At 54.4% G+C, this 22,097-nt stretch overlaps 9 protein-coding genes across 9 annotated transcripts; 7 read left to right on the top strand and 2 right to left on the bottom strand.

Annotated features, from left to right (window-relative positions):
• The first annotated feature begins 3 nt into the window (after window positions 1-3).
• P170DRAFT_433748 (uncharacterized protein) lies at window positions 4-649 on the top strand. Its single transcript, XM_024848568.1, has 2 exons — window positions 4-291; window positions 355-649. The coding sequence occupies exons 1-2, from the start codon at window positions 263-265 to the stop codon at window positions 479-481; spliced, it is 156 nt and encodes a 51-aa protein (XP_024707165.1). The 5' UTR covers window positions 4-262; the 3' UTR covers window positions 482-649.
• Window positions 438-3,360, top strand: P170DRAFT_91924 (uncharacterized protein). The gene is made up of 5 exons (XM_024855431.1): window positions 438-655; window positions 719-896; window positions 958-1,554; window positions 1,608-2,158; window positions 2,232-3,360. The coding sequence occupies exons 1-5, from the start codon at window positions 611-613 to the stop codon at window positions 3,267-3,269; spliced, it is 2,409 nt and encodes an 802-aa protein (XP_024707164.1). The 5' UTR covers window positions 438-610; the 3' UTR covers window positions 3,270-3,360.
• Window positions 3,361-4,024: 664 nt separating this feature from the next.
• On the bottom strand, window positions 4,025-5,879 carry P170DRAFT_433746 (adenosine kinase). The gene is made up of 6 exons (XM_024848567.1): window positions 5,715-5,879; window positions 5,624-5,634; window positions 5,401-5,589; window positions 4,666-5,345; window positions 4,486-4,599; window positions 4,025-4,425 (listed from the first exon to the last, which is right to left on the bottom strand). Exons 1-6 carry the CDS (start codon window positions 5,764-5,766, stop codon window positions 4,380-4,382), a joined length of 1,092 nt encoding a protein of 363 aa, XP_024707163.1. The 5' UTR covers window positions 5,767-5,879; the 3' UTR covers window positions 4,025-4,379.
• Window positions 5,880-5,976: 97 nt separating this feature from the next.
• P170DRAFT_433744 (DUF1770 domain-containing protein) lies at window positions 5,977-7,032 on the top strand. The gene is made up of 3 exons (XM_024848566.1): window positions 5,977-6,366; window positions 6,436-6,630; window positions 6,736-7,032. The coding sequence occupies exons 1-3, from the start codon at window positions 6,058-6,060 to the stop codon at window positions 6,772-6,774; spliced, it is 543 nt and encodes a 180-aa protein (XP_024707162.1). The 5' UTR covers window positions 5,977-6,057; the 3' UTR covers window positions 6,775-7,032.
• Window positions 6,902-9,438, bottom strand: P170DRAFT_461983 (uncharacterized protein). Its single transcript, XM_024852076.1, has 5 exons — window positions 9,182-9,438; window positions 8,908-9,077; window positions 8,656-8,785; window positions 8,223-8,591; window positions 6,902-8,169 (listed from the first exon to the last, which is right to left on the bottom strand). Exons 1-5 carry the CDS (start codon window positions 9,380-9,382, stop codon window positions 7,285-7,287), a joined length of 1,755 nt encoding a protein of 584 aa, XP_024707161.1. The 5' UTR covers window positions 9,383-9,438; the 3' UTR covers window positions 6,902-7,284.
• A 1,257-nt stretch (window positions 9,439-10,695) lies between these two features.
• Window positions 10,696-11,928, top strand: P170DRAFT_433740 (60S ribosomal protein uL2). Its single transcript, XM_024848565.1, has 4 exons — window positions 10,696-10,795; window positions 10,887-11,378; window positions 11,491-11,576; window positions 11,636-11,928. Exons 1-4 carry the CDS (start codon window positions 10,747-10,749, stop codon window positions 11,771-11,773), a joined length of 765 nt encoding a protein of 254 aa, XP_024707160.1. The 5' UTR covers window positions 10,696-10,746; the 3' UTR covers window positions 11,774-11,928.
• Window positions 11,929-12,281: 353 nt separating this feature from the next.
• On the top strand, window positions 12,282-13,408 carry mpt (putative DNA repair and transcription factor Ada; the record flags this gene model as incomplete). Its single annotated transcript, XM_024850598.1, has 2 exons — window positions 12,282-12,284; window positions 12,749-13,408. The coding sequence occupies 2 exons, from the start codon at window positions 12,282-12,284 to the stop codon at window positions 13,406-13,408; spliced, it is 663 nt and encodes a 220-aa protein (XP_024707159.1).
• Window positions 13,409-14,866: 1,458 nt separating this feature from the next.
• On the top strand, window positions 14,867-16,433 carry P170DRAFT_471781 (BAR domain protein; the record flags this gene model as incomplete). The annotated part of the gene is made up of 5 exons (XM_024852870.1): window positions 14,867-14,993; window positions 15,055-15,222; window positions 15,293-15,408; window positions 15,469-15,749; window positions 15,806-16,433. 5 exons carry the CDS (start codon window positions 14,867-14,869, stop codon window positions 16,431-16,433), a joined length of 1,320 nt encoding a protein of 439 aa, XP_024707158.1.
• Window positions 16,434-17,298: 865 nt separating this feature from the next.
• P170DRAFT_443978 (putative RSC complex subunit (Sth1)) lies at window positions 17,299-21,902 on the top strand (the record flags this gene model as incomplete). The annotated part of the gene is made up of 4 exons (XM_024850597.1): window positions 17,299-17,391; window positions 17,608-17,812; window positions 17,882-21,609; window positions 21,669-21,902. The coding sequence occupies 4 exons, from the start codon at window positions 17,299-17,301 to the stop codon at window positions 21,900-21,902; spliced, it is 4,260 nt and encodes a 1,419-aa protein (XP_024707157.1).
• Between the last annotated feature and the right edge of the window lie 195 nt (window positions 21,903-22,097).

The raw sequence follows: 22,097 nt of genomic DNA, 5'->3' as shown, positions 1-22,097 counted from the left end.
AGCGGCGGCCGCAACCCCTCGCCTGTTCGTCCTCGTCGCCGTCCATCCTGCGCTCGCCTTCCTTGCTGCGCTTGCGCCGTCGTTGGCGACCCTCTCGTTCTCATCCTCCGATCCGCTCACCGTCTGCTCACTCGTTCTGTATATACTACTGATGGATCGTTCACTGCTTTGGTCGCCCGCAGACTTCCAGCCAGCCATAACCATCTGACGGGCGAGGTCAACGGTGGAGTGACGTACGGCTTGGTTTCGTCGTCTCCTGAGCATGGCGTCCACGTTTCAGAATACGTGGCAGTCAGTACCTTCTCTCCCCTGCCGTCTCTGCGATGTGGACTTGCTCTAAATCCCAATGTGCAGGATTGCGCTCGATGCCGAAAGGGAGCTTCTGAAGAGCCTTGCCGACAAGGAACCTACGTTTACCGCAATCTCGCACTATCTTTCAGAGTCAGTCTCCCTTCCCGAGAGAGCTGCAGCCGCCGCTTGATGCCCATGTCCTGAGATCTGACCATTCCCCTCCCTCCGATGGCGCAGATTCCGGACCGCCTGCCAGAATGCCATCCTCCGGGATTTTGAAGCCGCGCGCTCCGTCGATGTTGAGACCCACCTGTGGGATATGCATCTCAAGATCAACACTCGATTCCGCAAACTGCTCTCTCGCGTGAGTGCCACGAATCCCAGGCTTCCTCGTTTTCTGCCGTCTAATCCCAAGGCGCATGTCTAGTTTCGCGACGAAACTGTGAAGAAGAAGAAACCGGTGGAGAGGCGGAAACTTGAAAAACACTATCTCGAGTTCATCAAATCAAGCCAGCGGTTTTATCGGGGGTATATCCAGCAATTGTCGTCGCATTTCGGCAGTATTCCCGAGCTTGAAAAAGTTGCGCGGAAATTCAATTTTGACAGTGAGAGATACCATTCCCGTCCTTACCAGGGTCTTTATTGAGTCCGGGTGTGTTTCATCAGCAGATCTTCCCGTGGGGAACTCGACGCCTCAAGCGTCCGGAGACCTTCAACGGCGTGTACTTCTGTCATGCCATGGGGCCCTCATCCGTCTCGGCGACCTCTCGCGCTACCGCGAAACCGAACTGGTCAGCAAGGACCGGAACTGGGGGCCGGCCATTGGCTACTATGACTTAGCTATGATTATTTACCCGGCCTCTGGCATGTCGCACAACCAGTTGGCCGTTATTGCTCTGGCCGATGGCAGCCACTTGAGGGCCACTTACCATCTCTACAGAGCTCTGGCGGCGCAGGAACCCCACCCGTCCGCTCGGAGTAACTTGGAGATTGAATTTCGGAAGGTCAAGACTGCCTGGGCTAAGCAGGAACTGATTCGTCCGGAAGATGCTGGCGTTCCTGGCAGAGCATTGGCTCCTTGGTTCGTGTACTTGCACGCCCAATGCTACAATGGCACCGACTTTCCTGAGCACGACGAGCTCGAGAGTGAAGTTCTCAATCAACTCGCTGTCGACCTTAAGGAACGCTCGCTTGAGGGTACTTTGCAAAAATTTTGCCTGGTCAACATTGCTGCGGAGGACTTTTCCAGGAAACGCTCCAATGGTAAGCCTCCTGACTTCGCCGACACCAGAGCCGTCATTGATCTCAAGCTTTAGAAGAGTCCGTATCAAATGCGCGCCTCTTCCTTCAGCGAACCAACGTCAAAACCTTCTTCACCTTGCTTCAAATCCTTCTGGCTGAAGTGGAACGATTTGCGGTTGAGGATCCTACCAGCAAGGAAACAAGAACCGGCTCAGATAAAGTCACCGTCGTTGCGCGTCGTGTTCTGCCGGCTCTTCGGAACTACAGCTCTTGGCTTCTCACCGTCAGCAATCTGCTAGTGGCGTATAAGGAGGAGAAAGACACCCCTCTTGCCGTGCAGATCACGGAATTCTGGAAGATCTATGCCAACACCCTGACTCTCCTTGCTTCGACTTTTGACGTAGTCCACCTACCAGAGATTGACTACCTCTTGGAGGAGGATGAAGAGACTCTATGTTTTGCACCCCTCAGTGTGGATGCCACGTCTCGCAGGTACTTCGATATGAACGGCCAGCAGAAACCTCGAATGAACGACCCAGGGGTCGAGAGAAGCCATCCCAACATGGAAATGCTCTACCGCATTCGTGAATTCGTGATCGATGGTTTAGACCTGGTGGTCAGCAATGTATGCCATCACTCCTCCCTTCATCTTATATCCTTGCCCCCATTGTTGTGGTTGCTAATTCGTCCTGGCTCAGAAAATCCCCGTGGCTCTAGTCGATGACGAAGACAAGAAGACTTTCATCTACAAAGAAGAGGATCTGCCTTCTCAGTTCTTTGCCAGCCCGGCCGGCCATCATCACACGCTCCCTTCCGCCAGCATCGGACGGGAAGACATTCAACAAGTGGCGCAAGATCAGGATCCCCATCATGCCATAGATGCCCGGAGCACATTTGGCGGCTCGCAGTCGGCGTCGGCGTCAATGTCGGCAAGTATGCATCGTATTGTTGAGGGGGTAGAGCGGCTGGTCGAATCAGACACGTACGAGAACGGCCCGGCCTTGCCAGAACACCTGGCCTTCTCCCAGAATGCCAATCAACATTTACGATCGAGCCGTATGTTCGATCTTAGTACGGATTCGATCTTCCGCGAGGAAAATTTTCCTCCACGTCAGACCCCCATTGCCCCTCCTGGACTGGGCCCACCGATGCCAGGCGCTGCCGCTCTGGTCAGGGATCCGTCGTCTCAATCCTACACTTCGAGACCAGCCCTTCCCGGCATCCCCAGCATTTGGAACACCGCACTTTCGCCCGATCTCGGCGAAGCCTCGTCTCCTCGGACTCCACCGGGACTCGGACAACGGCCGGCTCATATGATGCCAGGAAGCGTCGGTGCACCCGGTCATCGTCACCAACCGTCTCAGGAGGCGATTGCCAATGAGCTCCTGTTTCGCCAGAGTCTCATGAACCAGGTCCCCTTGCAGAGCCCCCTAAGCGGTCCCGGCACCATGTCCCCATGGATGGGCGCAACCAATCCCGTGTCTCACCATCGTCTCTCTGGCCTCAACTGGGAAAGGGCACAGCTGGAAGCTGCCCATTCGCCCGCCTCGCTCGGTGTCCCTAGCCAGCCGATCTCAAGTGGCTTGGCCAACGCCTCATGGGCGAATGATGCATTCCTTGCTAGTACCCTCTCGTCGGGACCCGGCTACCCCAGCTCCGGGTTCGACGGCAATCGCAAAACCTCCACGCAGTACGGCGCCATCGGCCAAACTCCCCCTTGCGGACAAGGAGGGTGATCACCTCGTTCCAATCTTTTTTTTTTCTTCTTTGGGCATGTGAACAAGGGCACATAAAGGAACACGGAAAGAAAGAAAGAGAAAGCAAGATCTCGCGAAAGAGCCTAGGGGCGGTTACATGCAACATCGAAAGGAAGTGTTGATGGACTGGTCATCCGATCCAGACTCGGATTGGAGGAGAAATGAGCGATCCTTTCGTTCTTTCTTCTGTGGTCAACTGCAGAGACCAAACAGATCGACAGGTCTCTTTTTCTCAAGTCCTCTCCTGGATTCTTCTGTCTTTCTTTCCGACTTCAGTCAGTTTCATATTCCTTTGCGGTAGGCCTTTTTTTTGGTGGGAATTGAGCAAAACACGGGGGCGTTGTGTCACGGAACAGACGGCCAGACAGCCTGCTACTTACGATCTTTCCATTCTGGGCGGACGAGCCGGAGATTCGAGAAAAGATCGGTCATCTTTGATTTGATGAGAAGTCTGCAGGTGATTCATGAGGTTAGGAAGAAAACGTTCAACATGGTTCTTTTCACTGAGCGAATGCGATCCTGGTTTTATAGGCCCAGCTAGCCTGAGGCCTTGCAATGGACAGGTTCGACAGAAGCGGGTCTTACTCTTCTTACACGTTAGCTAAATTTATCTTTATTTTTCGCTTCAAGTCTTTTTCTGGTTGTCGAATCTCAGTTATGTTTATGACTTGGACACTCGCTTTATCCTATTACTTTGCGGCGAGCACGATAGCGATACGAAGTTCCAATGAAGAATCAAGTTTTGAAAAATCACGTCCTCAAACGGGAAACTCTCTTCTAAGCATGCTTGAAAGATGCTTTGAAGATCAATTGTATTGAGGCGAATTCTATATAGGACCGAAAAGCTGGTTCGTCATTTCGTTGTTGAGAACGTCATCTCTGCTGCTCCTGTCTATACCATGAAGCGATTGGGAGCGCATCGTCACAAGAAAATGTTAAGGAAAATTAGTCTAGGACGTTAAGTCGAGGACCGGGTATAGGTTGAATTTTGAAACAAAGAAAACACAGAAGAAAAGGACATTTGCTGCTGCGGGTTTCTGTGGCCTCATTGGGTGTGCGGCGAGACTTTTAGGAAGAATCAGGTGTGATTTACGAACGCTCGGTGGGAGTGTAGGTCTGCTTAGGGAAAGGGAAGCTACAAGTTGAAAGGTCAGTTGTCGCTGCACCAGCCCAGATCATCGAAGGTTTAACTTACGAAGGACCCAACTCCTGGATGCTCAGTCGAGCGAGCCAGTGGCCCAGGTCAACACTTTGCGCAAGAGACTTGCCCTGCACAATACCAGCAGAGAAACCACCGGCAAAAGCATCACTAGTAAGACATCGAAGGTCAGCCGAAGGCTCAAAGCACGATAGCACATCATCACTCTCTACTTACCCAGCACCGTTGGTGTCGTTAATGCTCTCCTTAGCGATTTCGTGCACGCTGAATTCCTGGACTTCGACCTCGCCCTTGGGCTTGGCAGTAGCAGCGACGGTGGGAAGAGTGCCCTGGGTCACAATGGCCGTTCTGGGGCGGCTGGTGTTCTTCTTGGGCAGCTGGGCCAGCTTCTTGGCAATCTCAACCACGTCGTCAGTACCCCACGAGTGGCTTTCGGCGTAAGCACGAGCCTCGGTCTCATTACAGAAAGTGTAATCCGTGTAGGGAAGGACGGAGTCGAGCTGGTCCTTGAAGAACTGGGGAATGAAGGGAGCCGAAAGAGACAGCATAAAGATCTTGTTCTTCGCCACAGCCTCTTCACCGAGGGCCTGGATGGCAGGAACACACACGGTCAGGTGGTAACCACCAATGTAGTAGACCTGGGCCTTCTCGACGAGAGACCAGATGTGAGGCTGCTTCAGATGCTCAAGCTTGTACTCGTTGGCCGCAGCAAGGTGGGTGCACATGCTACGGTTGTGGCCAGTAATGATGACACCGCACTTGCCAGTGGGTTGGGCCTCGTCGACCCGGTACTCGGTGTGGACACCGGCCTTGGTGCAAGTCTCCTTGAGAATATCGGCATACTTGTCTTTTCCGACACAGCCAATGTAGAGAGTAGAGTTGTCGGGGAGAATGTACTACCACCGAGATTAACAACCGATGGCACTGAAGGAGCACGATTTCATGGCTTACCTGGGCACCACGGGCAGTGTTCTGAGCCGCACCACCGGCAATCAGCTTCGCATCGTGGTTCTGAAGCAACTCCTCGTAGAGACCCATGTGCTGGTCTTCGGCCAGGATGGCATCGTTGTCCTTCAGGCCATACTTCTGCAGGAGAGCAGCATCACTGTGAAAAGCAAGATCAATTACCTGAAACTCGGCCTTATGCGTATTCAGAAGATGTATCATACCCTACAGCCTGGATGTCTGTACCATCGCCGAGCTCGTGGATTAGCTGAAGGGCTCAATGTTTTTACATAGCGGAGTCAAGGCTGGAAGTTACACACCAAGGAGAGGGTTCTCCAGACACAGGAAGGGATATCCTTGAGGAGCAGCCATGATGGTTGAGATTGAGTGCTTGGATGAGCGACAAGGGGCGAGAGGAAGATGGAAGAGATGAGAGTGAGATTGAGGGTGAGAATGAAGAAGCAGAGGAGGGGAAAGTGGGGGAGGGAAAACGTGAGATTGAGAAAGACGAGGGGGGCAGAATGACGGGCGGACACGACCGCCTTTGCCTGCCCCCGTCGACGGGCAACAACATCCGTCCACCTTCTCGCCGATCTACTCCGTACCGACACCTCGATCTCGCTGTTCACGGCACGCAGAACCCTTGAGTTTACCCCTTTCATCATGACGGACCCCGCCCTGAATGTCCCGGAGACTCTCCAGTCCGCCTCTGTCAACCCAGACCCTTCCCCATCCCACGACGTCAATCCTCCAACCGCCGCCTCGGAAAAGAAGCCCGTGGTCGAACAGACTCCCTCTGAGCCGGACAGCATCCCATCGGATGTTGTAGACCCGCGTCGATCCATTCAGCCTGTTCCGCGTCGGCACAACCTCCCTCCGTTGCCAGATCTGCGCTTCGAACAGAGCTATCTCGCTAGCATTCGAGATGCCGATACCTGGGGACGAGTGGCATGGATCACAGTCAGAGACCAGGTATATACGTCCCACCGTTTGTGCTGCTCCGTGGCTCAAGGCTGACGCGACTCCTGCTCCCCCGTGTAGGTCCTGCTGCCCTTGATTCAAGGTACGCTCTGGACTCTCGCGCTTTCCGGCTGGCGGTTCTGGAACCGCAACGCCTCCCTCAGCGGGCAGACCCTAGGTAGCCGAATCCGACGGTGGTGGTATGAAACGAACAACTGGAAGCTTCCCTCTCTCCCGTCAGCAAGGGATCCTCGGCTCGCGGCGCAAACGGAAGACGTAAGTTGTATTCCAGCCTCCCTTTCACGGACACAAACACTCCTACTTCCCCCATTGATATCGGTGAGAGAGGTAGCGGAACTGACACTTGCGGAGTTCTTACAGTTCTACACGGCACAGTTCTCCAATGCCGGTGCGGATTAGACCCCTTTGACTACTTGTTTGCGTTAGATTGTATTCAGGGTTTGCATCTCGGAGTTATGGTCACAAGGCGTTGCGCCAGCGCTTCACTAACATTTCTGTCTTTCTTTATTTATCCTTTTGCCCTGTTCGTCCGGCCTATTTGTAGCGTCGAAGTTACTTGTCCCCAATATTTTCAAGGCCAAGCCATCTCGGCCGACTTGGACGTCACAATGATAGTACATACATACAGTATACTTAGCAAGCATCCGAACATGTCTACTAGATACCAATATATGGACAAGGGCGCTCATGTAGCAGCCGCTCGGTCAAGAGATCGCCGCAATCTCGGGCTCCTTGACCTATGGCACTTTTTCAATGCCCACCGTAACAAAGTTTTCCCAGTGACGGATAACGCCTGACCAGACTCCCCGTTAGGCCCTCAATTGCATGAAAATAGAAAAAAGCACGCTCCCAGCAAAGAACTCTATGCGTAATGAAAAGAATCGAGGGCACCGTTGTTGGCGTTAACGGTCAGGCGGCCTCGCTTGGCTCGGGGAGAGTGACGGGCGGATGCGTTGGCACGTCGGTGCCAGTCGTAGGCTGAGGAAGTCTTGTAGTTCCCTTCGGCTGCTCATCCGCATTGTTCTGTGGTTCAATCTTCTGGCTCGAAGAAGTTGCAGTGGGCGGTGCGACAGCCGGCTGTCCGGCGTCTGACGTTCCTGGCGGCACCTTGGAGACATCCAGCCCACTGGTTCCGGATTGCTCTTGAGCCGGGGACCGAGACGTTGTCTCTGGCTCTGGCATGCTTTTTGGTAGCTGAGCATCGTCGCCAGGGCCACCGGGACTGCTTGGCACTTTGCCTTTGGTGTATCTGAGTTGCACCACCAAGCTGGGGGGCTCTCCATTCACGACCGACTCATCGCCGCTCACTTCTTCTTCATCGTCGCCTTCAAATTCATTATCCTCTTCTTCCTCGCCGCCCTGCCACTCGTTTCCGCTAGAATGCGCCCCGTCGGATGCATCATCCATGTCCTCGTCCAAATCGTAACCGGGGTGCCCGTTTCCTCGGGCCGAACGAGTCCTCTGGGGTCTGCCAGAGCCCTCCTCGTCGGCAGCTAATTCATCACGCGGACCACTCAACAGCGTCTCGCCATAAAGACCCCCCGCGCGAGACCGAATCTGCCTTCCACTCGCGGTATACCGGGGGCCGGCCGGCTCCGGGGGGGTGGAAACTCCCGACGTGTTACGTGTGGAGCGTCGAGTAGATGGCAGGCCGTCGGAAAAGATGTCCTCGTCATCGGAGTATGTGTACTTCAACTTCTTCCCGCGGGTGCGGCCTTCATAGAGGGAGAATCCCGGCTCCGGCCGAGTGAACGCTGCCTTCCTGGCAATACGATAATCCCGGCGTTTACGTTTCTTGAGTTGTGTGAGCAAGGCAAACGGATGACAGGCCAATACGTGGGACTCACCTCTTCCGAACCCTCAAACCGGGGAATAGAATTGTTGATCTTCTCGCTGAGCTTCTTCGAGTTCGTGCTCCTCTCCTCGTCGAGTTTGTCCGCAACGGCCTTCAACTCGGGAATGGTCCCCGCCACACTCCACCACGTAACATTCTTCAAGGCCGGGTTACCCTCGCGATACAATCGAAAATGGGTATCGTCAAGCCCTTCGATGAGCCAGTACCGACGTTTGTGGCCATCCCGACCCCACGGCTGAACCGAAAGGGGCTGGTTCAGATCGTCCTCGTGGCGCGCTTGTTTGTAGGATTCCTTGATCTTGCCCTGGATTGCCTCGGACGAAGACAAGGACCAGAGGATGAGGGATTTCAGTAGTTGCAACTAAGGAAGGTCTGCGTTAGCATATCAGGTCCAGGTTGGCCAATTGCCGAGTCACATCACGTACGCGTTCCTCCGGTGTCATCGCGGCGAAAGTGCGCCCCCCGTGGAGCGGGTTCTTTCCCTGCCAAGCCTTGGGCCACTGGGGCGCATGGGTTTGGATCGCTTCCTCCAGAGGGCGTTGGTAGTGGTTCCGACTGTGTTCACGGGGATAGATTAGTTAGGTTTCCATTCAAGCGGTGTCGAGAGTATATGCGAAGCTTCGAAACAATGAATTTCCAACCGTTTGGTTCCGTGGTAGGGTGAAGGGCAGCCATACTCGACGTCTTTCTTGCGGTTCAACACCAGACCCAGGAATGCACATAGTAATCTCTCAATGTGGTCGCCTGGCGGAAGCTCGCTGACCCCTCGTTCAATATCCTGCGGGCCAAAGTGCGGCGTGGAGCGTGGGAATGCGTCGTGGAAACGCGCGCGGAACATGACGATGAACTGCGGAGTTGCGACAGGTTAGCGATCAGGCGTCCCGGGGAGAAAAACGCGTCAAACACGGCAGAAGAAAGTCGAAGCCAGGTCCGCTCGTGTGCCAAACTCACTGCAATATCCGGATTATCGGCCAGAACGTATTCATGGGGTGGTGACGGTGCCCGTTTCGGCGGCGGAGATTCGGACTCCTTCTTGAAGTACTTCGTGATGCCCACGGGCTCGTCGACTGCCATGGCGCCAGATTCCTCATCTGACGGAGGCGCCGACGAAAGCGACGAGAGCTCCGAGTCGGAAAGAGACATGTTGGACATGTTCGAGAGGAGGGTTGTTGGAGGACGGTGTTGCGGCAAGGGTAAAGTCAAGGTGGGCAAGTCCGCGCCGCAGGAAGTTCTGTTGCGCTACTCCTCCCTGGGTGGGAGCGCGGCTTTTACGCGCGTGGCTTGTCTGGCATCGCTCATTGCAGCTCTTATCAAGCCATGATCAGCACCCATGCACTCCATGGCATTCTTCGTCCTTGGGTTTCTGGCAATTTTCTACATTTAGACCACCAGATCACGGTCTTGGGGGGGTGGGAATCTGCCCAAACTGGGGTTTGGAAGTTCTCGATAAAGTGAATTGACGCGATCAGAGCAGAGATCGAGTTGATTCCATGCATTTGACACGGCGAGCAACAGTAAATCGTGAAAGATTTCCTCTCGAGCGCCAGGTATATAGAGCTAAGATGGTCCTACGGGATTCGAGACACGACCAATCGCCCGGCGCGAAGGGATGTTTCAAAAAGAAAGCAAGAAAGAAAAAAAAAAAAAAAATCAGGCAGTCAAGCCGTCGCATTCTATGCGGGTATTGGCCATGATCGTTCTCATTTTGACATCGGTTCAGGAACAGGATGGTTGGGGAAATCGAGTCCCGACAACGACGCGGTATACATGGTCTAGCGACAAGTGGGGGGGAGGTCCTAGGAACTTCCAGAGCGCTTCTAGGCGTTGATGACGGCAAGTATGGACCACCGAGGGGGTTTTTGACCAGTCTGGAAGGGCCATGGAACGTGCCTCTTCATCTCATGTCGCCCGACAAGTCTAGATTCGGTTGTTTAGTCCACGAACGGCAGGTTTGATGTTTGAGATCACGTTACTACTGCCCAACCTGAGGCACCCTCTCCGACCCTCCACCGCTGGTGACATCGGGGCAGCATGGGGCACCGAGTGCGCCGGAGAGTGTTCCGGCAGAGATATGGGGGGGTGATTTGGTCCGACTTTGGCAGACAGAAAAAAAAGGAAGGGGAAAAAGGATTAAGGCAGCGCCAACAATTGCAGACCGGGAGACAACCCTAGGGCTCGCAGGAGCGGTGATCCCTGGGATGGCCACGGAGGGACGGAGGACGACCTACGAGTACGGAGGCGGACAGACTGTACGGTAGCCGCGGCGCGCCAAAAAAGAAATGCACAACCGCCACCCGCGAGACGCTCCTCCCAAAGGGGCGCTAGCGCCAACTCGGTTAGATTAGCGATTTCGCCCTAAAGCCCACACAGCCTTTCGCCGACGAATTCTCAACACCAACCCGACAAGCCCATCTTCCGATTTTGAGGTACGAGCATTCGATAAACTCCCACCACTGGGTCGCTGGCGGTCTTTCTTTGAATACTAACGTCCAGGTTCTTCATCACAGAAAGTCGCCATGGGTCGTGTGATCCGCAACCAGAGGAAGGGTCGTGGATCCATTTTCAGTGAGTGCGACCGCATCTCTCCCTGATCGCTGCGTGATCATGGTCTTTGCGAGGTTCAAAAATGTACTGACCGCGATACCTCCCCCTCCAGCGGCTCACACCCGTCTCAACAAGGCTCCTGCCCAGTTCCGTACCCTCGACTACGCTGAGCGTCATGGATACACCCGCGGTGTCGTGAAGGAGATCATCCACGACCCCGGCCGTGGTGCTCCTCTCGCCAAGGTCCAGTTCCGTCACCCTTACAAGTTCAAGCAGATCACGGAGACCTTCATCGCCAACGAGGGCATGTACTCCGGCCAGTTCATCTACGCCGGAAAGAACGCTGCCCTGACCGTCGGCAACGTCCTCCCTCTCGCCTCCGTTCCCGAGGGTACCGTCGTTACCAACGTCGAGGAGAAGTCTGGCGACCGTGGTGCTCTGGGCCGTACCTCCGGAAACTACGTTACCGTCATCGGCCACAACCCTGAAGAGGGCAAGACCCGTGTCAAGCTTCCCAGTGGTGCCAAGAAGGTCATCAAGAACACCTCCCGCGGTATGGTCGGTATCGTTGCCGGTGGTGGTCGTACCGACAAGCCTTTGCTGAGTATGTCAATCCTTTTTTTGGAGGAGGGCGCGCGGTTTTTCTGTTGAAATCCCATGTGGCCAGGAAAACAAGAAGAAGATCATTCAGTGCTAACCGTCTCTTCTCTTAACAGAGGCTTCTCGTGCCAAGCACAAGTTCGCTGTCAAGCGCAACTCGTGGCCCAAGACTCGTGGTGTTGCCATGAACCCCGTGGATCACGTAAGATATTTCCCTCGATTTCACTTGAATACTCCAGTCTCTGACAAGAATTTCTACAGCCTCACGGTGGTGGTAACCACCAGCACATCGGTAAGGCTTCGACCATCTCCCGCTACGCCGCCCAGGGTCAAAAAGCCGGTCTTATTGCTGCCCGGAGAACTGGTCTGCTCCGTGGTACCCAGAAGACCAAGGACTAAACGGGTTATCGTGTGGAGTTTTTTTCTTTGTGACGGGTTGAAAATGCTCTTTTGCTATGAGACATATGTACTTAAGGCGACTGTGGATAGCCTCCCACGCGTCCTTAGCGAATTAAGGTTCTGGCCAAACAAATCTCAATGATGATTAAACAAAACGGAAGAATTTGGTCGGCCTCATGTCTTCATGCGCGGCACGAGTGGCAGATTTCAACCAAAATAAAAGTTTGGGGAAATCTACATAATAAAATTTCTTTTGGTTCATTGTGTCCCCCTTCGTATTATCTTCGCATGGTGTAACATGCTGGCATTTCGTATGGTTTTTCTTGATCTCTTGGACCTCTCGTCGACTTTGCGTTCGGCATGGTCTCTTCTCGCTTCAAGGGGCCTACGACAGCAGATTCCTATCTTCATATTCGGCATGGGGCAGGTGGCGAGGCTTTGAGATAGTTCCTTGCGCTACGACTCTTTTTTTTTTTTTTTTTTTTTTCCTTTGTTGTGCGCGTTCTCCATGGTTGGGCTTCAAAAGACGTGGAAATTCTAGAAACAGATGCACTCCATTCTTTCCCCGCAATTATCTATCTAGATGGGCTCGTGGAGTATACCATTCGTCCATAGGAATATATATATATAGGGGGCGCGGCACCGAACAGCCTGCCACCCCAGGGCATTGGACCGAAGCAGTCACCCTAGAGGTACATCAAATCCACCAAGACACACGAGGATACATGTCCATCCCATCCGTGACCAAAAGAATCGATTGTGATCACATAGTGGCTGTGGGAGGGATATTGACCCCGAATTGACCAATTAGCGGTAGACGGGCTGCGAGTCACCTCTAGAACTGGCCGTCTTTCCCCCGCCTCTTCCTTTCTTTCGCCTGCCTCTCTTTTTTCTCTTGGTCTTGATTCTAAAACCAACAGCACGCTCTAGATCATAATAATCCTTGACACAAGCAGGCTGTACCTGATGGTTCAGCAAGGACCACCCCGGAAAATCCCACGCCTGAACGCCACTAACGGCCCGTCCGCCGCCGCACGCTGGCAGGCAGTGGTCAACCGGGATGCACAAGCGACCTTCTTCGTCTATGCCGTCCTCACGACCAAGATTTACTGCCGGCCGTCATGCCCGGCTCGTCTTGCTCGACGAGCCAACGTCAGTTTCTACGACACACCCTCGGACGCGGAGAAGGCCGGCTTCCGGCCCTGCAAGCGCTGTAAACCACAGAACCTGCAGGAGGCTAATCCCCAGATCCTATTGATACAGAGGGCCTGCGAGACCATCCAGTCCCAGATCGAATCCGGTTCGAAGCCCATCCTCCGGAACCTGGCGGACGAGGCGAATCTCACGCCCAGCTATTTCCATCGCCTGTTTAAGAGGATCAAAGGCGTCACGCCGGGACAGTATGCGGCCCTGGTCTTAAGCCAAAGTGGTGGGGAGTCATTGGATGAGAACACGCCCACCGGGAACCTCACGACCTGCGGGCCTTGGGCGTTAGACATTTCGCGTGACCCTTCCATACCCGACACCTTGGATGGCGTTGATGTCGCGAACGGTGGAGACGTTGGGCTCTGGAACGATTTCGACGTTTTGATAGCCGCCGAGGCTACCTGGAACGGTGGGCACTGGATTGGATGACGATGGGACCGCGAACGACGTTCTAGCCCCGTGTTTAGGCGCCAAATCGCCTGTGTTGACTTTCCCGTCACCGAAGAGAACAACCGACCTGAACAGAAGACTGGATGGGATGCTGCATCACTGTCTATTATTGGGAATAACTGGGGGAACCGTGTATCAAACCCAAACCGATCCACTCTGAAAGACTCCCGGGACTCCTGACTCCGTCCATCAGGGGGCTTCCTTGCCGACATGGGCGCCTTTTGTTGACGGATCCAAGCCAATCTCCGTGGGCGGTCCAGGAGGGAAAGTTACATCACGGAATGATGAGATATGATATTTCATGGTGGGACAAAAAAGGGGTCAGGAGGATTGACAATCGACACTGCCACTCCTCATGCCCCCAAAGCCAAGTTTTGATAGACTCAGAACGCCGGATCGTCGAGGATGATACAGGGACTGTCGGCGAGATCCAAAGGGCCCCCAAGAACCAGGAGGTGCCCTGTTGGCCTTGTAAATACGTGGTATCGCAGGACACCGGGCCTGCGATCGCCAGAGCTCCATAATGCATACGCTATCATTGCAGCATGATCGCCCTTCTAGACCGGCGGGGGGGAGAATCCATCGATTGATGGTCTATCTGAGACTGTACTGGGTCCCTTCTACACGGTGCACTGTACACTGGACAAGAAACATCCATCTGCACATACTCGCCAGTACCCCGGGGGATTGAGCCTATTGCCCGCGAGAACATGGAATCTCTGGGATTGCATACGACATATAAATAGCAGCGTGGCAAAAAAGGGAAAAAACGACCCCCCACTTTGGTTGACCCACCAACGCGTGTCACATTCATTCCGAGCCTATGATGCCCTGGGGTCCGACTGGAATAATATAGGGAAGTTAATAATAACCCAACGATCGAGCGATGTTTCAGGTTTGCCATCCTCACCGGCGCCAATTGGTTCCTCTCCAACTCCGTATTCGTACGCAGTACAGGCCACCTGGCGCATAAATTACGGACCCTCGGAGTACCTGAAAGTTACCGCGGTACCTCTCGTACACCCATTACTTACAGTAGGTGCCTGCCTGCCTGGGTCATCCTGATGGGGCCAGACCTTCATTAATCCCCGGCCATCCCACCATCGCTGGTCGCATCTTGATTCTTCCCTTTCCTCTTCGTTCTTCTCCCAGCCTCCCCTTTCCCGACTTCTACTTCTCCAAGACCCATTGGTTCCTACACTCGCTTTCCCAACCTTTTCTTATCTCCAGTGCCCCGGCCATCCGCTTTCAGTTGTTTACTCTCGCTCCGCCGGCCGGATTTGTTCCTGATATTCAATTCTCACTGCGTCGACTCCCGACCCTGTACAGTTGCCTGTCTACAATTTTCTTTTTTCTCTTTTTTTTCTTGCACATACATTCCCGTGCTTTTACTCCCCCGGGTGACTCGAAACTGAACTTCACCAACACGCGTGCAAAATGAACGTCAACCGGAAGTTTGATCGCTTCAAGCAATGGGCGGGCGAGCGAATGGGCGGGGAGGTCAAAACCAATCTCTCCGATGACTTCAAGGCTATGGAGATGGAGATGAATGTGCGCCACGACGGTGAGTCTATGTCACCTAATTGGTTCTGATCTTTAATCACTGACGCTTGCCGCCTCCGTAGGCGTCGATCGAATCCACAAGTCCACCACCGCCTACATCAAGGCCGTTTCCAAGCGCAGCGAGGGCGACGACAAAGAGAAGACCCTGCCCATCGCCCACCTGGGGACCAGTATGGTCGGCCACGGTGAAGATTTCGATGCAAATTCCGAATATGGCCGTTCCCTGATCAGTAGGTCTTTCCTGCTCCTTTGCTTGTCGAGAACGATCCGAGTCTGACCACCATTTCCTCCCCCGCATAGTGCTTGGACGAGCGGAAGAACGCCTCGCGCGTGTTCAGGAGTCCTACATCTCCCAGGCGACCTCGGGCTGGCTTGAGTCCCTGGAGCGGTCCTCGACGCAGATGAAAGACTACCAGGTAATAAAGCATCGCTGTACTCCATGCAACCCAATCCGTCGTCTAACCGTGGGAAACTAGACTGCCCGTAAGAAGTTGGATAGCCGGCGACTGGCGTACGACACCTCCCTCTCGAAAATGCAGAAGGTGAAGAAGGAGGATTTCAGAATGGAGGAAGAACTTCGGACGCAGAAGGTCAAGTACGAAGAGGCCAACGATGACGTTCTCCGACGGATGCAGGATATCAAAGATTCGGAAGCCGAGGGTGTTACGGATTTGGAGGCATTCTTGGACGTCCAATTGGACTATCACGAGAGGTGCCGAGAAGTGCTTCTCCAACTCAAGAATGAATGGCCTGGAAGGTAAGACCAACCTGTTTTCCTCCAGTCGCGTCTACACCATACTGATTTGGAAGCAGATCCCCCCAGGCTCCCACGCCGAATGGCCGTCGCATCGGACGGGCTCGTTCCAACACTGCGCACTCGTTCCAGGACCGGTACGAACCGCTCCAGGAGGAGCATACCAATGGTGCGGATCAGCGACCCATCATACGTTCGAGCCGATCCCCCTCGTCTCATTTTGTGGAGTCGAGAGAGCCATACGTGACCGAGACCCCGCCCCCGCCGCCTCAGCGGCCCGTTCTGAACCGTATCTCGACCTTTGAAGGGCCTTCGCAACTGCGGCAGGAGCCTGCATCTGGCCCGCACCAATGGCAGACGCGAACGGCCAGTGAGAATGTGATCAGTCGCCGGAACAGCATCCAGGCTCGACCTCCCAGCCGAGTGCCCACCGATCCTTATATCGACTCGTCGGGCGAGTTCCACTCCCACAGTGGCACGAGCCCCGAGAGGCCCTACTACGGACGATCCGAATCGCCGGCCTCGTCTTATGGCGGTGTGGTTTCTCGACGAGCCAGCTCGACGGCCCTGAACAGCGCTGGCGGCCCCAAGAAAGGCCCGCCGCCGCCTCCTCCTTCCCGCGCTAAGAAGCCGGCCCCTCCTCCGCCTCCCATGAAGAAACCCATGTTGAGTGCTGGCGAGATGTAGATCGGTCTGTCTGGCACAGATTTACTCGTGGGGTTGACTGTATGTAGTAGGGAGAGAGGGATGAGAACGGTGGGAGGTAGGGTAAGGGGAGAGGAGAATTGATGGGGGGGGGGATCTTGCATTGTATATAATAATCATGGATACCGACGGAGTTGGATGCAGAGTTGTTCAGGGATATCTTCCGCAGTGAAGGAGTGTACTGGGTAGTATTCGTAGGGCAGGAAGTACTGTACTGCGTACGGAGTCCGGGAGCGACTGAGTCAGCGCCAAGACGGGCTGAGTCAGCCACTCACGTGCGGCGCACTGAAATCTTCTTCCAACGTTTCGCTCTCGCCGCCTGCCTCTCCCTCCCGTCAAGTCAGTCACCGACAGGCTGAGCACAGCCAGTTTCCCCGATCGCGAAAGTCCCGTCCCCTCCATCTCCATTTCATCCATCTGGCCCTTCCACGCGCCTTTTCCAGCGCGACCCCTCCGTCTGGGGCCCTTTCCCACCCCCCTTCGCCTTCGCGTTGGCTCCCCTTCCCTTCCCTTCCACCTCCCGACTGCCCCCGTCCTTTCTGTTCGTCGCCTACCGCCCGGTGTCCTTCTCCCCCGACCCGGCCCAAAACATCACGAAACCTTTCGCCAAGGTCCAGATACAGGCCGCGATCTGTCGCATCCTTCGACCTCAGACACCCCCCGTCCCGTCACGTCGCTAATTTAGCGCGCTTTGTGCTTGACAGGCGCGACCCGTCTGTCATTGTCACCACTCTCTCCTTTCCGCGTGTTTCGCCTCGGACCAAGTCGCGGTCTCCCGTCGCATCCAGTTCCACCCCCAGCGTGTTCGAACACATTGCTTATGTTCAGAGCTACCACGCGCTAAAGCATGGCGTCTCTCCAGTCAGCACCCAACATGGCGGCTGGAAACATGAGCTTGCCGCCGAATTTGACGCAGCAGCATATTCAAGAGGTTTTTCAGGTATGACTACCGGCGCCTATCCAATGCACCCTTCCTATCATCCACGTTTCACTACTTGAAAAACTTTCCCCTTCTTGTTGATTTTGAAATGCCTGCTTGGCGCTTTTACTGTCTTTGAATTTCCCGGTGCCCTTCCCCATCCGATCTCTCTTTTCTTGTCCTCCCGAACTGTTACACGTTGGTACAAAACCGTACATTGACACTTCTATCCTATAGAAATACAAGCAGATGCAAGAACAAGGTGTTCGCCAAGATGACCCCGAGTACCTGAAGGCCCATAACCTTCTTTCCGCCGTTCAAAGACAGCAGGTCTTTCACAAGCAGAGGCAGATCGCCCAGCAGCAGCAGCTTCAGGCGCAGCAACGCCAGCAGCAATTGAATGGCGCGACTCCGGACGCCGCCGCCGCAAATGGTGTCAATGGTAAGGCCTAACCCTTCATATCGCGTACCGTTGAAACTCTTGTCTGATCTCGCTGTGTGCACTAAAAAGGTCGGAGCAACTCCATCTCTTCTGGCGCCGGTGCCGCTCAGGATGCCGCTCCCACACCGGCGAGTGGTCAGCAACAACCCCTGGGACAGGCCGTTCCACAGAAGGGCGTTCCGGTTCCGGGTGGTGGTTTCTCTGCGGAGCAACTTGCGACGCTCCGGAACCAGATTCTAGCCTTCAAGATGCTCTCCAAGAATCTCTCATTGCCACCTCGCGTTCAGCAGCAGCTGTTCGCTGCTAAGAAACAGCACACACCGGGTCCACCTGACAACATTGCAGCTGCAGAGACTGTCCTGGAGGGCGTGAGCCGGGATAAATCCGAGCAGCCTGCAAGTGCAACCGACGACGCTCCTCAAACTAAAGACTTCTACGAAAGCTTCCAGTCGCCGTTTGAATCAATCCCCAACACAATTAGCTTCACTGATCACGCGTCTCGCGTTAACCGTGCACGCGTTCCTGCTCTGATGCCGCCTGGAATCGACCTAGACCAGGTGCGTGAAGAGCGGGAGGTGATTCTGTACAATAAAATCAATGCGCGAAAAGCGGAACTGGCCGAGTTGCCCGCCAATGTTGGTGTGTGGGATTCCAGTAAAGGCGACACCGCGACTGGCGACGATTCCTTGAAGCTGAAAGCTTTGATCGAGTACAAAATGCTCAACTTGTTACCGAAGCAAAGGCTTTTTCGCAAGCAAATCCAGAACGAAATGTTCCATTTTGACAACCTCGGCATGACTGCAAACCGCTCCAACCATCGCCGAATGAAGAAACAATCTCTGCGGGAAGCTCGGATCACCGAGAAACTGGAGAAGCAGCAGCGTGATGCTCGCGAGACGCGAGAGAAGCGGAAGCAATACGATCAACTCCAGGCTATCCTTAACCATGGCATGGAACTCCAGAACGCTGCTAACCAGCAGCGTACCCGTATGCAGAAACTGGGCCGCATGATGCTCCAGCATCACCAGCACATGGAGCGTGAGGAACAGAAACGTGTCGAGCGTACTGCCAAACAGCGTCTCCAGGCTCTTAAGGCCAACGATGAAGAGACATACATGAAGCTTTTGGGGCAAGCCAAGGATTCGCGTATCTCTCATCTCTTGAAGCAGACCGACAACTTCCTTCACCAGCTTGCGGCATCGGTTAGGGAGCAGCAGCGCAGCCTTGCCGAACGTTACGGCGAGGATGACCAGTTCTACGAAGAGGAAGAAGAGCTTGCAACAGCATCTGGAAGTGACGAAGAAGGAGACGGAAGGCGTAAGATTGACTACTACGCGGTGGCTCACCGTATCAAGGAGGAGATCACTGAGCAACCGAACATCCTTGTGGGTGGCCAGCTCAAGGAGTACCAGATGAGAGGTTTGCAGTGGATGATCTCGCTGTATAACAACAACCTCAACGGTATCTTGGCCGACGAGATGGGTCTTGGTAAGACCATTCAGACCATCAGTTTGATTACATACATCATCGAGAAGAAGAAGAACAATGGCCCGTTCCTTGTGATTGTGCCTCTCAGTACCCTCACAAACTGGAACCTGGAGTTCGAGAAATGGGCCCCGGCTGTATCAAGAGTTGTCTACAAGGGCCCTCCGAATGCCCGTAAACAGCAGCAACAGGCCATTCGCTGGGGCAATTTCCAGGTTCTGCTAACAACCTACGAATACATCATCAAGGATCGACCAATCCTGAGTAAGGTCAAGTGGACTCATATGATTGTTGACGAGGGTCACCGTATGAAAAACACCCAGTCCAAGCTGAGTAGCACTCTGTCGCAGTACTACACCAGTCGCTACCGTCTTATCTTGACGGGTACCCCTCTGCAGAACAACCTTCCGGAACTGTGGGCGCTTCTGAACTTCGTCTTGCCGAACATCTTCAAATCAGTCAAGTCGTTCGATGAGTGGTTTAACACCCCCTTTGCCAACACCGGTGGCCAGGACCGCATGGAGCTGTCAGAAGAAGAACAGCTCTTGGTTATTCGCCGTCTGCACAAGGTTTTGCGTCCCTTCTTGCTCCGGCGTCTCAAGAAGGATGTCGAAAAGGACCTGCCAGACAAACAAGAACGTGTTATCAAATGTCGATTCTCTGCCTTGCAAGCTAAGCTGTACCGTCAACTTGTCACGCACAACAAGATGGCTGTCAGCGATGGCAAGGGCGGTAAGACCGGAATGCGTGGTCTCAGTAACATGTTGATGCAGCTGCGGAAACTCTGCAACCACCCTTTCGTGTTCGAACCCGTCGAGGATCAAATGAACCCAACCAGAGGGACCAACGATCTCCTCTGGCGTACTGCCGGTAAATTCGAGCTGCTTGACCGTATCCTTCCCAAATTCCGGGCCACCGGGCACCGCGTTTTGATGTTCTTCCAGATGACTCAGATCATGAACATCATGGAGGATTTCCTGCGGCTTCGCGGATTGAAATATCTTCGTCTGGACGGTTCGACCAAGTCCGATGATCGTTCAGACCTTTTGAAGCTTTTCAATGCCCCCGACTCGGAGTATTTCTGTTTCTTGCTTTCGACTCGTGCCGGTGGTCTGGGTCTCAACCTCCAGTCTGCGGACACCGTCATTATTTTTGATTCGGATTGGAACCCTCACCAGGATTTGCAGGCTCAGGACCGTGCCCATCGTATCGGTCAAAAGAATGAAGTGCGCATCCTGCGTCTGATTAGTTCCAACTCCGTTGAAGAAAAGATCCTTGAGCGCGCCCAGTTCAAGCTTGATATGGATGGCAAGGTTATTCAGGCCGGAAAGTTCGACAACAAGTCCACCAACGAGGAACGAGACGCTCTATTGCGGACACTTCTTGAGTCTGCCGAGGCGGCCGACCAGATCGGCGAACAAGAGGAGATGGATGATGACGACCTTAACGATATTATGGCTCGGTCCGACGAGGAACTGATTGTCTTCCAACGCCTAGATAAGGAACGGCCCACGAGGGATCACTATGGCCCTGGCCATCCGCTACCTCGTCTGATGGCCGAGAGCGAACTACCGGACATCTATGTCGCGGAAGACAATCCGGTTACGGAGGAAGTTGAGGTCGATATCGGTGGTCGGGGAGCTCGTGAGCGGAAGATTACGCGGTACGATGACGGTCTCACTGAAGAGCAATGGCTCATGGCTGTGGACGCCGACGATGATACCATTGAGGAGGCGATCGCCAGGAAGGAGGCGCGGGTGGAGCGCCGTCGGGTCAATAAGGAGAAGCGCACCCGGAAATCTGGGGCCGACTCCTCACCCGAGCCATCGCGTGAGAGCTCCGAGACACCCCAGCCCAAGAAACGGCGCCGCGGTCCCGCGCCCAAGCGCAAGGCGGAGGAGCTTGTGGAAGAAACGCCGCAGCCGAAGCGTAAGAGGGGCAGACAGGCCAAGCCCGTCGAGACGTTAAGCCCCGAGGACCGTGCTACTCTGAACCGGATCGTCAACCACGTTTATCAGACTTTGATGGACATGGAGCAAGAACTGCCGGCGGATTCTTCTGATAGCGAGGATGGTCCCGTTACTCGATCCATCATCGAGCCTTTCATGAAGCCGCCTCCGAAGTCGCAGTATCCCGACTACTATATGATCATCCAGAATCCCATCGCCATGGAGATGATTCGGAAGAAGATCAACCGGGACGAGTACCAGAATCTGAGGGATTTCCGCAACGATATCCACCTTCTCTGCCAGAACGCCCGGACGTACAACGAAGATGGTAGCATCCTCTTCCAGGATGCCAATGACATTGAGGTAAGTGAATCTCGCCCCGAATGATTGCTATGCATGGACCGGTGACTAATCGCGAACAGGCCAAATGTGTTGCGGAGCTGAGAAAGGAGACCGAGGGTCACCCGCAGTTTGCTAATTTCGACGACTCGAGCTCGCCGGCTGCGAATGATCCTTCTACCGCGGCCGTGTCTGGAGCCGAGACACCGAGTGCTGCGACGCCCGGACAGCCCAAGTTGAAACTGACGTTCAACAGTGGCAACCGGGACAGCGCCGGGGTTGCCAACGGGACCCCCGGGACGAACGACGACGAGTAACGCACTCCCTTATTTGTGAAACCCTGATGGCTCCTTGGTCGTGTGTGTTTATGCGGAGCCCGGCACACTTTTTCTTTACCTTTTTCTTTCTGATCCTCATGTTTTACTGTCCCGATCTTTTTCCTTTTGACGTGTACTCACCCTTTTTCCCCCAATTCTTTTTTGTGGACTGGCGTTTGTATGAATTGGTGGCTT

The sequence above is a fragment of the Aspergillus steynii genome (genome assembly GCF_002849105.1).
Source record: "Aspergillus steynii IBT 23096 chromosome Unknown P170scaffold_2, whole genome shotgun sequence".
In the NCBI taxonomy this organism is placed as follows: Eukaryota; Fungi; Ascomycota; class Eurotiomycetes; order Eurotiales; family Aspergillaceae; genus Aspergillus; species Aspergillus steynii.
The sequence above is the reverse complement of the archived record's forward strand: the minus strand, read 5'-3'. Positions and strand labels throughout refer to the sequence as shown.

What these genes read in the sequence shown, in the direction of transcription:
- P170DRAFT_433748 (XM_024848568.1), top strand. Translation starts at nt 263, where the DNA reads ATGGCGTCCACGTTTCAGAATACGTGGCA. An exon ending in ACGTTTCAGAATACGTGGCA is followed by an intron (nt 292 to 354) that starts GTCAGTACCTTC and finishes CCCAATGTGCAG; the next exon opens with GATTGCGCTCGATGCCGAAA.
- P170DRAFT_433744 (XM_024848566.1), top strand. Translation starts at nt 6,058, where the DNA reads ATGACGGACCCCGCCCTGAATGTCCCGGAGACTCTCCAGTCCGCCTCT. An exon ending in GGATCACAGTCAGAGACCAG is followed by an intron (nt 6,367 to 6,435) that starts GTATATACGTCC and finishes TCCCCCGTGTAG; the next exon opens with GTCCTGCTGCCCTTGATTCA. An exon ending in TCGCGGCGCAAACGGAAGAC is followed by an intron (nt 6,631 to 6,735) that starts GTAAGTTGTATT and finishes GAGTTCTTACAG; the next exon opens with TTCTACACGGCACAGTTCTC.
- P170DRAFT_91924 (XM_024855431.1), top strand. Translation starts at nt 611, where the DNA reads ATGCATCTCAAGATCAACACTCGATTCCGCAAACTGCTCTCTCGC. An exon ending in TCCGCAAACTGCTCTCTCGC is followed by an intron (nt 656 to 718) that starts GTGAGTGCCACG and finishes GCGCATGTCTAG; the next exon opens with TTTCGCGACGAAACTGTGAA. An exon ending in TAGACCTGGTGGTCAGCAAT is followed by an intron (nt 2,159 to 2,231) that starts GTATGCCATCAC and finishes GTCCTGGCTCAG; the next exon opens with AAAATCCCCGTGGCTCTAGT.
- P170DRAFT_461983 (XM_024852076.1), bottom strand. Translation starts at nt 9,382, where the DNA reads ATGTCCAACATGTCTCTTTCCGACTCGGAGCTCTCGTCGCTTTCGTCG. An exon ending in AACCGCAAGAAAGACGTCGA is followed by an intron (nt 8,786 to 8,907) that starts GTATGGCTGCCC and finishes CCGTGAACACAG; the next exon opens with TCGGAACCACTACCAACGCC. An exon ending in GGTTTGAGGGTTCGGAAGAG is followed by an intron (nt 8,170 to 8,222) that starts GTGAGTCCCACG and finishes ACACAACTCAAG; the next exon opens with AAACGTAAACGCCGGGATTA.
- P170DRAFT_433746 (XM_024848567.1), bottom strand. Translation starts at nt 5,766, where the DNA reads ATGGCTGCTCCTCAAGGATATCCCTTCCTGTGTCTGGAGAACCCTCTC. An exon ending in ACACTGCCCGTGGTGCCCAG is followed by an intron (nt 5,346 to 5,400) that starts GTAAGCCATGAA and finishes TCTCGGTGGTAG; the next exon opens with TACATTCTCCCCGACAACTC. An exon ending in ATCCAGGAGTTGGGTCCTTC is followed by an intron (nt 4,426 to 4,485) that starts GTAAGTTAAACC and finishes TTCAACTTGTAG; the next exon opens with CTTCCCTTTCCCTAAGCAGA.
- P170DRAFT_433740 (XM_024848565.1), top strand. Translation starts at nt 10,747, where the DNA reads ATGGGTCGTGTGATCCGCAACCAGAGGAAGGGTCGTGGATCCATTTTC. An exon ending in TACCGACAAGCCTTTGCTGA is followed by an intron (nt 11,379 to 11,490) that starts GTATGTCAATCC and finishes TTCTCTTAACAG; the next exon opens with AGGCTTCTCGTGCCAAGCAC. An exon ending in CCATGAACCCCGTGGATCAC is followed by an intron (nt 11,577 to 11,635) that starts GTAAGATATTTC and finishes GAATTTCTACAG; the next exon opens with CCTCACGGTGGTGGTAACCA.